The 11,773-nt window shown below is 37.8% G+C and overlaps 2 protein-coding genes across 2 annotated transcripts; both read left to right on the plus strand.

Annotated features, from left to right (window-relative positions):
- The first annotated feature begins 5,956 nt into the window (after positions 1-5,956).
- On the plus strand, positions 5,957-7,124 carry TIP4;1 (tonoplast intrinsic protein 4;1). Its single transcript, XM_022051950.2, has 3 exons — positions 5,957-6,135; positions 6,238-6,476; positions 6,554-7,124. Exons 1-3 carry the CDS (start codon positions 6,009-6,011, stop codon positions 6,929-6,931), a joined length of 744 nt encoding a protein of 247 aa, XP_021907642.1. The 5' UTR covers positions 5,957-6,008; the 3' UTR covers positions 6,932-7,124.
- Positions 7,125-7,880: 756 nt separating this feature from the next.
- Positions 7,881-10,685, plus strand: LOC110821985 (putative aldo-keto reductase 2). Its single transcript, XM_022051977.2, has 5 exons — positions 7,881-8,164; positions 8,245-8,445; positions 8,887-9,059; positions 9,131-9,233; positions 10,148-10,685. Exons 1-5 carry the CDS (start codon positions 7,952-7,954, stop codon positions 10,484-10,486), a joined length of 1,029 nt encoding a protein of 342 aa, XP_021907669.1. The 5' UTR covers positions 7,881-7,951; the 3' UTR covers positions 10,487-10,685.
- Positions 10,686-11,773: the final 1,088 nt, after the last annotated feature.

An 11,773-nucleotide genomic window follows, 5' to 3' on the forward strand; every position in this document is an offset into this window, starting at 1 on the left:
CAAGTTAATAAAAATTTTAAATATTGTTCTCTCATGACAATTTTCTTATTACATAGTGCTTTAACTCGGTTATCTTCTCTACATTAAGCAAATTTAAGAAAAAAATTTGCATTCAAGAGATTTTGGTAGTCTGAGACTTCCGGGATGTATTTTCTGATGAACTACCCAAAATGCTAGTGGATAAAGAAGTTGAGTTCACTATAGATTTTCAGCTTGACACCTAGCCTGTCTCAGTTTCCCCTTACTGCAAGAGTCGTATTAAGATAAAAGAGCTGAGAAAATAGATCAATGAATTACAAAATACTGGGTTCATCTGGCATAGTGTGTCTTCTTGGGGTGCTGGAGTTACATTTTTAAGGAAATGGGATGTGACATTAAGATTATGTATTGACTATAGGGGATTGAACATGGTCACGGTCAAGAAAAAATACTCATTCTCCAACATCAATGACTTTTTTGACTAGTTGTAGGGTACTCAAGTCTTCTTCAAATAGACTTGTATTCGGATTACTATCAGGTAGAGATCACGGTAGAGGACATTCCCAAGACAACTTTCAGAACCAGGTACGAACACTATGAGTTTCTGGTCATGCCATTTGAACTAACCAATGCACCAGCCATTTTTATGGACTTAATGAATAGAATTTTTAGACAATTCCTAGATCAGTTCGTCATTATTTTTATCGATGATATCCTGGTTTATTCAAAAAGCAGAGAGGAACACGCTTACTACTTGACTCAGGTTTTGCAGGTTCTTAGGGAGAAACAATTGTATGCAAAATTAAGTATGGGTTCTATCTCGAGCAAACTACCTTCGTAGGGCACATCATATCAAGGGATGAAATATCAATGAATCCTAAAAAATTTAAGTAAGTGTTTGGTTAGGAGAAATTAACTTTGGTCAAGGAGATTCGTAACTTTCTAGGAATGACCGGTTATTATTGTAGGTTTGTGAAAGAATTTTTTAACCTAACTGCTCCTTTGATTCGGCTCATAAAGAAGAATGTTAAGTTTGAATGGAGTGAGTACTACGAAAGGAGCTTTATAGAATTTAAAAAATAGTTGACTATTGCACCCGTATTAGCTTTATCGAGTGGGACAAGTGGATATAAGTTTATAGTGATGCCTCCTACCTGGGGTTGGGTTGTGTTCTGATGCAGCATGAGAAGGTTATAGCTTATGGGTCCACGCAATTGAAGAGTCATGAAAATAATTACCCCACCCACGACTTAAAAGTTGTCACCATTATTCACGCCTTGAAGACTTGACGCCACTACCTGTATGGGGAGAGTTTTGATATCTATACCGATCATAAAAGTTTGAAGTACATATTCACTCAAAAGAATTTCAACATGTGTAAGAGACGTTGGATAAAACTCCTCAAGAACTACGATTGCAATATTTTGTATCACCCGGACAAGGGCAATGTGGTACCTGACGCGCTCAGCAGAAAAAATATAGGTATGTTAGCTTACTTAATGGTTTTTGAATGTAGGGTAATAGAGGCCGCACAACAGAAATGATTTCAGGACTTGAAGAGAATTACATAATTGGCCCAGCTGACTGTTCAACCTGAATTGATTTAGAGAATAAAGAAAGTCCAATCTACCAATTCCACCCTAACAGCTCTCAGGAAGGATACAGAACAAAGAGTAAATCTAAAATTCTGAGTCTCTGGCGATGGGTTACTCAGATTACAGGACATGGTGTGTGTTCCAGGTGATAGTGAACTAAAAATATACATCATGACACAGACTCATAGCTCAAAATTCACCATACATCCCGAAAGTACTAAAATGTATTAAAGTATGCCACCGTGATTTTCATGGATCGGAATGAAAAGAGGGGTAGCTGACTTTATTTCAAGTGTCGAGTATGTCAATAGGTTAAAGTAGAACATCAATGCCAAGACGAGGTACTTTAGTCATTACCAATCTCAGAGTGGAAGTGAGAATATATCACAATAGATTTCATGACAGGGTTTCTTAATGCATGCTCAGGACATGATACTATTTGGATAATTGTCGACCGACTAACCAAGTTTTCTCACTTCTTGGCTATTAAGATGCTGACCCCTTGAATAAGATAACAAGAATGTATATTCGGTAAATAGTCTGACTACATGGAGTTTTAGTGACAGTGGTATCCGATAGAGACCCCAGGTTTACTTCTCAGTGTTAGTCTAGTTTTTAGTAAGCCATGAGAACGAAACTATCCTTTAGTTCCATATTCTACCCTCAAACGGATAGACAATCAGAGAAAAAGATTCGCACACTAGAGGATATGCTTCGAGCTTGTGTTATAGATTTCGGGGGCCATCTGGATGATCACCTACCTTTGATATAGTTCGCTTACAATAACAGCTACCAAATAAATATAGGCATGACTCTATACGAAACATTGCATGACTGCCCCTACAGGTCGCCAATATGTTGGGAAGAGGTGGGTGATAGAAAATTATTCGCTCCAAATCTTGTGGAGGAGATTATAGCCAAGATAATTAAGATTAGGAAGAACATGCAGACAACTTAGAGCAGACAGAAGAGTTATGCAAACAACTAGAAGAGGGATTTAGAATTTGAAAAAAGTAATTGGGTATTTCTTAATATCACCTCTTTTAAGGGGATCAATATGTTTGGTAAGAGGGAGAAATTAAATCCTTGGTTCATCGGCCCATTTGAGATCTTAGACTAAATTTGTACGATCGTCTACATACTGACACTACCTCTAGAGTTATTCAAGATTCATAATGTGTTCCACGTATTCATGCTATGCAAGTACAACCTGAACCCCTCACACATCCTGTTCCATGAGTCCTTTTCACTCTAGGAAGATCTATCCTATGAGGAGGTACCGGTAAGTATTATAGATTGAAAGAATAGAGTATTTCATAACTGAAAAATTCTCTTTATCAAGGTTCTATGACAGAACCATACGCAGGAAGAGGCCACTTGGGAACTGGAATCAAGCTTCAGGGCTTAGTACTCGTAGCTGTTTGACTAAGTGAGAGAGTGACTAATTTTAAGGACTAAATTTTATTAAGAGTGGGAGAGTTGTAATACCTGGGTTTGAAAAACGGTCCGGGATAAATTTTTCTTACGAAATTATTTTATTAAAATAAATAAATAAATAATTTTAATTTTATTTTATTGAAGTTTTGAGAAACAATGAATTGGAGATGAGATTGAAAATAATTTTGGGAAAAATGGGTGAAAATTTGAGTTTAGATGGTGTTTTTGAAAGAAAAATTAGAAATAATGGGTCAAAGTACAAAAAAAAAAATTCAGTCACGTTGGATGGTCCAGTCAGCAGCCCCGAGAACCAGAGCACTTTATGTGTCAAAATACGCTGATGTTGACACCACGCAGGAGGCTACGAAGGTGATTCGCGTGCCCAGTGATCTGACGGCTCATATTTATTTCCTCCTTAAACACGATCAGACGGACAAGATTAATCGCGATGAACGGTCTATATTCGTTCCCTCATTAAGGTTGATCGGACAGACGAGATCAATTGCAATGAATGACCTAAATCGACGCGGGATGGGTATAAATATCTCGTATTGTAGGGGAACCCAAACCTTGGTTGCCAGCTCCTACCGAAAAAGAAGAACCAGGCGTTGGAGAAGAAGGTCGACCGCCGATTACTGCCGCACCGGAGCCACTACCGACTGTTAAAAAGGGTAAATTTTTTCTTACTCACTCAGAATTCGATTTTGAGCATCCTTGTGGCCATATCGGAGTAAGAGGGACGACAGGTGAGCCAGAAATCGCAGGCAAAATCCGACGGAGCTACCACCGCCAAAACCAAAAACTCCCTCTGATGAACCCCTTCTTGCTTCCCGGTTTATGAGATTTTCTATTCATTATGTTCATTGTCCTTTTCTATGCAGGTTAAACGAAGATGGAACCCCACCCGTGAAGGAGAACCGATAGAGCCACCGCACCTGGAGACCCCCACATTGGTAGGTTCAATTTTTTATGATTTTTCGGCCAACCGAGACTATCTGATGTGTTTTTTTACAAAGATACATGTAAAATCGGTCAATACTGGCCAAAACTGACCAAGCCGAGGTGAATTGTCACCGTGGACAGTAGAACCGGCCTCGGAGCACAACGGTGCCGTTGTGCTGGAACCCCAAAATTGGCCAGAAAGAGTTTCGGACAATGATTTTATATTTTTAGAGTATTTTTAGGTACATGACGAGTATTTTAGATCCTGCAGAAAAAATTCAAGAAATCTTGTACTCGTAAAGAGGTGTAGTAGACAGCGCGATGTCTCGAAACACCAATTCGAGTAAGGATCCCTCACTTATTCCTCGTTACTGTAAATTGAGGCTTAACGATGTATAATTTTGTGTTTTTGTAAAAATTTAAAAAATCATAAAAATAATTACAGGTCACTAGTGGAGTCAAAATCGGTTAGTTCGCAATTATCATGATTTCTTATTTATTTTCCTGTACTGTCTTATTTGTTTGTTATTGTATTGTGCATGCTCTTAACTTATACTTTCAATAGTCTTATCGATTTATCTAGTTTACTCAATTATCTGGTTACTTGATCACTTATTATGATAAGCTATATCGTCTGCATAAATATAGTCTAATTGATCTGTAAATATAATATGAAATATTGGTATGCGTTTGTTAGTTATTTTGTTGATGGAAATCTTTATGTGAAAGACTTACTGGGTACCAAGAGAAAGGGCGGACGGGTTCGGTACATAGGAAACCCTAACGTGAACGTCACCTTAGTCTGATGGGACTGAGAAGTCCCATACTGGAAATGTTTGATAAATATGGTTCACCCTTATACCGGACGAGATATCGAGATAATGGACTGTTTGGAACCTATTACCAGACGGGGTATAGGGACAGTTGGTTAATTGTTAAAATTAGATATCGGGTTCACGAGTAGGGGAACATCACTATAGACCCTTAGGGGTACCAGCAAGCAAGTAAGAAAGGAAAATTATTTCTTCTTCTCCTATACGTGAAAATGAAAAGTCGTATGGATATGAGTCTTCATATGTTGTTTTTTTGAAAAACTCGTAACGATAAGTATCGAATAAATTTTTTTTAAAGTTAAATGTATTTAATTAAAGTAAAGACTCCATTAGTTATTTTTCTGACTTTTACTACATTTCGGTTTCCGTATCTGTGATTAATGTGATATTCTTATTGAGTTAGTATAACTTATTATTTCATTAACCATTTCAGATCAAAAAGACCAAAATTCAGATGCCGATCAGTAAAAAAGTTGTGACTAGTTCACCATTCGGACTCCCATCAAGTATTAGTGAATGTTGTCATATGATACTTATCTATTCGTTTTTTCTTTGATTAATCGTATGTCCCTTAGAATAGATATTTTCGTAATCCTATTGGACATTCTAATTTATTGTATAAACAATATAAACCCTCACATATTATTCGTTTCCGCATTTAAATTATAAATTCATTTTCTTTAAAGTTTCGGATCTTAACATTATACAGATTAGTCTGTCATATTTATTATATTTACAAAAGACCTTAAAATATTTATTCATTTATTATACCAAACATTATAAGCAAACATCTTAAACAATTGGTCTGTATAAGAACAAATTTGTAAAAAGAATAAAATTAAACAGGAAAGTTGATGGAGGCCACGGTCATGGTCCCCTTAATTTGTTTCCCCTCCTCCAAACAAAGTAGTAATAAACTAATAATATATTTGTTACTGAGGAAAGAAATCTTAAATTAATTTGATAATGTAATAAGTCCTAATAATGAATTACCATAATTTAATAGTTTATGGACATTATTAGGTATTTATGGGTGTGTATGTGTGTATATGATATACATATATTCCCCAATTTACCGAAGAAAAAAAGGAACACAACAAACTGTAAAAATACAAAAAAGGCTCATATACATCAGCATTATTGTGATGTACTGTCCCCAGCAAAGGTGTGTAAGCGTCTTTATAAGATACCTTTCAGAACTCTTGAGGATTTATCGCTGATCATGGCGAAGATCGCTTTAGGAACCCGGCATGAAGTCACCAAGCCTGATTGCATCAGAGCCCTCGTCGTCGAGTTTATCACCACCTTCCTTTTTGTGTTTACTGGAGTTGGATCTGCCATGGCTGCCGGTATAATATAGATACATATATATAAACCTCCACCCAATGCACACACATATATTTTAATATACCCACATGAAAACTGATTGAGAATATGATGAATCTTTGCAGACAGGCTAGTGGGAAATGGGCTGTTGGGATTGTTTGCTGTGGCAGTGGCTCATGCACTGGTGGTGGCGGTGATGATATCCGCCGGTCACATCTCCGGCGGCCATCTGAATCCGGCAGTCACACTTGGCCTTTTGTTCGGCGGTCATATCACCCTGGTTCGATCTATTCTGTATTGGATTGACCAACTTTTGGCATCTTCAATTGCTTGCATTCTCCTCAAGTATCTCACCGGTGGACTGGTAAGTTCTTTGCTGCATCCATTAACATTTACTTTCTTTAATTACCCTTCTTATGTTAATTTAATTTAATTTTATAGGATACGCCAATTCATACACTTGCAAGTGGAGTAGGATATGGTCAAGGAGTGGTGTGGGAGATTGTGTTGACTTTCTCTTTGTTATTCACTGTGTATGCTACAATTGTTGATCCCAAGAAAGGAAGTCTTGATGGGTTGGGTCCGATGCTCACTGGGTTTGTAGTAGGAGCCAACATCTTGGCCGGCGGTGCGTTTTCTGGTGCATCAATGAACCCTGCACGTTCATTTGGACCAGCTCTGGTCAGTTGGGACTGGACTGACCACTGGGTTTACTGGGTCGGACCCCTCATGGGCGGTGGCCTTGCAGGGTTTATGTATGAAAATTTCTTTATTGTCAGATCTCATGTTCTCGTTTCTCATCAAGATGACTCTTGTTAGTTTTCTCATGTGTCTCATTTGATTTGAAGGGTGAGAAGTATCTCTAAGCTTTTCTTGATGTCAAATAAGGATTACTACTCTACTGTAAAATCTGATATATCTAAAATTCTACTTGTACTTATTTTAGGTTTTGATGTTTATCTATTTGGCGTAACATGTTTGTCAAGTGAATAAACCTACACTTTTTTTAGAATTTGTGTGATGCTTTCTCCGCCAAGATCTCAAACTTGCAAGTCTCAACAGATTGGAGTGCACCCCCTTATCTCCACAAGAAAAAGAACATTCATTTGGTTGAGACAAAGTCTCAATTGTAGAAAATAAATTATAATTAATTAAATAATCAACTAATATTAATGGAAAAATATACATTAATTTGTATTTTCGAATGTTAATTAGCTACTTTAATAACCCAAGACTCCATGAAAAGTGACTCGTCATCTTCATAAAGAGGATATAAGTTTTAATAACTAAAATAAATTCCATATCCTTGCCTTCTATTTACTCTACTTTCCCATATCTAAAACCGCCGCAGATCATCTCCAATATTTTCAAATTGTTGTATCAGAATGTTGTCCTTTTGATATTGAATATCAGGAACACAAGTTCACGTTGAATAGTGGGTGTAAGATGAGACAGAGTACAAGAAAGGTTGAATAGATCTCTGGTTAATCCAACCTGGCTGGAATGGTTTCTTTATGCTGTAATCCATTACATGTTGCAGCTTGGTTCATATCATGTACCCATATTACTTGACCATTTTCAAAACCACATAAACAAAAGAAGGAACAAAAACAGATTTCCATTTGAAGAATTTTTTATTGGGGGAGGACAAAAGCTGCATATGGTTAAAGCTTTCTCTTTCCCGTACGTAAGTGGTGACGCAATCATGATTTCACTCCCGACGTCATCACTATTTCTGAGTCGGGGACTCACCTATAAATTGATAGATAGTTCACCCTTGGGAGAGGTGTTCAATTCACCGGGCAAACTGAGAACAGATAGGAGAAAGAAGTAAGCGAAATGGCAGCAGTGAGGAGAATGAAGCTAGGTTCACAGGGACTGGAAGTTTCGGCGCAAGGACTGGGATGCATGGGAATGTCCGCCTTCTATGGGCCGCCGAAGCCGGAGGAAGAGATGGTGGCTCTAATCCACCACGCAGTCAACAGTGGCATCACTTTCCTCGATACCTCTGACGTTTACGGTCCACACACCAACGAAATTCTTCTCTCAAAGGTTCTGATTCTCTCTCTGTCTCTGATTTTGATTTCGTAGAGGATTTCCTATCTGAGTAGATTAGGGTTTGGTGAGTGCAGGCGTTGAAAGATGGGGTGAGGGGGCGGATTGAATTAGCAACTAAATTTGGAATCGACTTTACCGACGGCAAAAGAGAGATTCGGGGCGATCCGGCGTACGTGAGAGCTGCTTGCGAGGGAAGCTTGAAGAGACTTGGAGTTGGTTGCATTGATCTTTATTACCAGCATCGTGTTGACACCCGTGTCCCCATTGAAATCACGGTTTGTTCAGGATTCTTTTAATTTTTTGTTTGTGCTGTAAATATTCTGTGTCTACACAGTTTAGTGATGAGCTTAAACCGGTTTCTTGGTTTTAATTTGGGTTCCAGGACCAAATCTTTGCCTTGAAAAATCAATCTGCCACATGAATGAATATTCTTATAATACTTGCCTATGCATAATTTGTTATACTTATATGCCAATTTCCTGTAGTGATGCTGCATGATTATCCCGTACTGGAAAATTCTAATGTGTCTTCAAGCTAATTTGCCTGCTTTAGTTATCATCTGTTTTCAGCTAATCTAAGAGTAGAAATTGGAAGCAAATTTTCAGCTGGTCTTTTTTTTTATTTTGCATAATTGCTTTGGGTTTGTTGCTTATCTAGATTGTATTTGTAAAATGAGGTTGCTAATAAATCAACTATTTTCCTGTCTGTTCCTAAAGATGAGAGAACTCAAGAAACTAGTTGAAGAAGGCAAAATAAAGTACATAGGCTTATCTGAAGCCTCTGCTTCAACAATCAGAAGGGCGCATGCTGTTCATCCCATCACTGCAGTCCAGTTGGAGTGGTCCTTGTGGTCGCGAGATGTGGAGGAAGACATAGTTCCTACCTGCAGGTGATTGGTTGTAACCGAACCGAGATATAATTTTTAAGTCCATTTTCTAATGCGAGCAATCTAATTTTCAGGGAACTGGGGATCGGTATTGTTGCATACAGTCCACTAGGACGGGGATTCTTTTCATTGGGACCCAAGTTGACCGAACAGCTCGCAGATAACGACTTTAGAAAGGTAATCTCTGAACAAAAAATTCCTACATGCATTGTATTCATATTTTCTAACAGCCGCTACCCTGCATGTTTGTGAACCTTCAGTATATATTAGTGAATTTATCAACAGAGTATGATTTCCTTGTGTTATCAGGATCCCATTGATTTGTAGTTCTCAACAGATACATCAAGGAATCTGCTTAACAACAAAGCACTTTGAATGACTTTTAGACCATAATATGTGCTTCATTTGTGCCAGTTCATTGATAGCTATTTAGTTCCGCTGAGTTTTTATCTTTTCTAGTTTTTAGTTAAGGTTTGGTAATTTAGGAGATTGAACTTCATACCTTACCACACAGAATTCAGCTAAGCCGAAAGTGGTTACTTTTGGGCTTGGAGTCTTGGTGATAGGTGCTGGAGAGCTGAGCATGTTGGTGAAGAGATGAGGAATCTTTTCATTCCTACGAAGAGTTGCAACTTCTTTCCACTGCTGCTAAAGGGCTTGTAACCCTTGAACCTCCACCCTCGTGGTAACGAGCAGGGGATGTAACCAACTAACCTAACGTGAGTTGGTTTAAAGAGTTGCAACTTACCTGGGCTTCATATCTAATAAAATCAAAGTTCTTTGTAGTTTCCATTTGAGGAAAAAAAATGATACCTTATAGGTATATGGTGACACTCTCTTAACGAGCTCGCTTTAGTGCCATTCCTCATTCCACCGAAGTGTGGTTGATGGTTCAAGATTCGGTGGCTTCAATTAGGGGTGTATCGTCTCAAATGCCTTCGACTGGCGGTGGCCCTTACAAAAAGATTTAAGAGAAAAGAATTTAGTCTCTGGAACTTATGCATCTTCATTCATTGTAGACCAAATCACTTATTGCTAATTGTCCTATTGTGATTGTGTAATTTCTGAAATAAATGTTTCAACTGTTGCAGCATCTACCTAGGTTCCAAAAGGAAAATCTGGAACATAATAAAAAACTTTTTGACCGAGTTAATGAAATAGCAGCAAAGAAGGGATGTACACCATCGCAGCTAGCACTGGCATGGGTTCACCACCAAGGAGACGATGTATGTCCTATACCTGGAACCACCAAGATTGCAAACCTGAACCAGAACATGGGAGCTTTGTCAGTGAAACTGACTCCTGAAGAGATGGCTGAACTTGAATTCATTGCTTCAGCTGATGGGGTCAAGGGTGATAGATATATGTCCAACTTTGCTACGTACGAGAATTCCGAAACTCCTCCCCTGTCTTCATGGAAAGCTGAATAAGCCAACACATTCTCTTATAAATGGTTTGTAATGTCTTTTCCTTCTTATATGAAATGGGCATATCTTTGAAATATATTTTGCTTGTGCTTTGTTCCAGTAGCATGGTAAGAGAGGACATTTGCCATGCCTTACCATGTTGTGCGTGTAATATTTACAGAGTTTGTTTTACATAATAAAGCATTAATTATGCTTGGAGCTCTATATAGTCTAATACTCGATGGTTAAAAATGGTGAATGATAAATAATTTTACCTTTGTGGGATTAGAAGGGGTTAGAACTGATGACCCTAGAGAGATTAAAGACAGGTCTGAGGAGTTCAACACAGAACATTTTGGGAAGGAAATACAGTGTATCTTCTGCAATTTACAGATGACACATTATTTTTGTGCTCTAGTGGAGAGCTTGGTTTGTTCATACCCCATTATATATCAGTCACTGATGGATCAAGTAAAATTGAGATAAAATAGTCAAATTATAATCCTCTTTATTACATACAAGCTGCAACCCAACCAATTTAATTATTAATCATGTCTTACTATCGAAGTAATTAACTAATTAACTAATCTATTTCATGAAATGATAATGCACACAACAGCCCACTATATGAAAGGGAAAAATCACGAGCATAAAAATCACAAGATCATCACAACATCTCTTAACCTCAAGCAATTAATCCCCCATTGAACCGAACCAAGCTTGTTCCAATTGCTACCTTGTCATATCCCAGGAACATATATGGCTGGAAGCATAGGTGCACGACTCTCTCTGAACTGTTTCTTCACAGAGACGACTGTTCATCTTCTTCCTCCATGCGATGCGACCGACGGGATGAAAAGGCTGCTCCGAATGGCAGCTTCTGGTGCATGGCAACGATTGACAGTTCGAAAAGACGATTCACATACAATTTCATACCTATAAATACGAGATTGTAAATCAAAATCATCATCTTGTAATTTGTTGGAAATGAATCTCAAATAATCTCTCTCTCTCTCTCTTAAATATTCCAGCTCTCTCTCTCTAAGAGACTCTTCTCTTTCACACACACCTCTTCTCACTTCCCGACTCGACTCCCTTTCTTCTCTCTCTCTCTCTCCAGAAATCTTAATTTATTTTCTAAAAATTACAATTCTGCCCCAATCTTTTGATTATCTCAAAATTATCCCAAAAATTTAAACTTTCATTTTTGCCCTTACTATTTTTTTTTTTTAATTTTCAGATTATCTCAAATCACTTAAATTTAATATTTTTTTTTCTCAAAATCCGATTGATGAATTAAACGTCAAAACG

The sequence above is a fragment of the Carica papaya genome, chromosome 7, assembly GCF_054855325.1.
Source record: "Carica papaya isolate Zhongbai chromosome 7, ASM5485532v1, whole genome shotgun sequence".
Classification (NCBI taxonomy): domain Eukaryota; kingdom Viridiplantae; phylum Streptophyta; class Magnoliopsida; order Brassicales; family Caricaceae; genus Carica; species Carica papaya.

Excerpts from the sequence above, each read along its gene's own strand:
- LOC110821985 (XM_022051977.2), top strand. The coding sequence starts at position 7,952 with ATGGCAGCAGTGAGGAGAATGAAGCTAGGTTCACAGGGACTGGAAGTT. Across the intron at positions 8,165-8,244 it reads ACGAAATTCTTCTCTCAAAG|GCGTTGAAAGATGGGGTGAG; the intron begins GTTCTGATTCTC and ends TGGTGAGTGCAG. Across the intron at positions 9,060-9,130 it reads GACATAGTTCCTACCTGCAG|GGAACTGGGGATCGGTATTG; the intron begins GTGATTGGTTGT and ends TCTAATTTTCAG.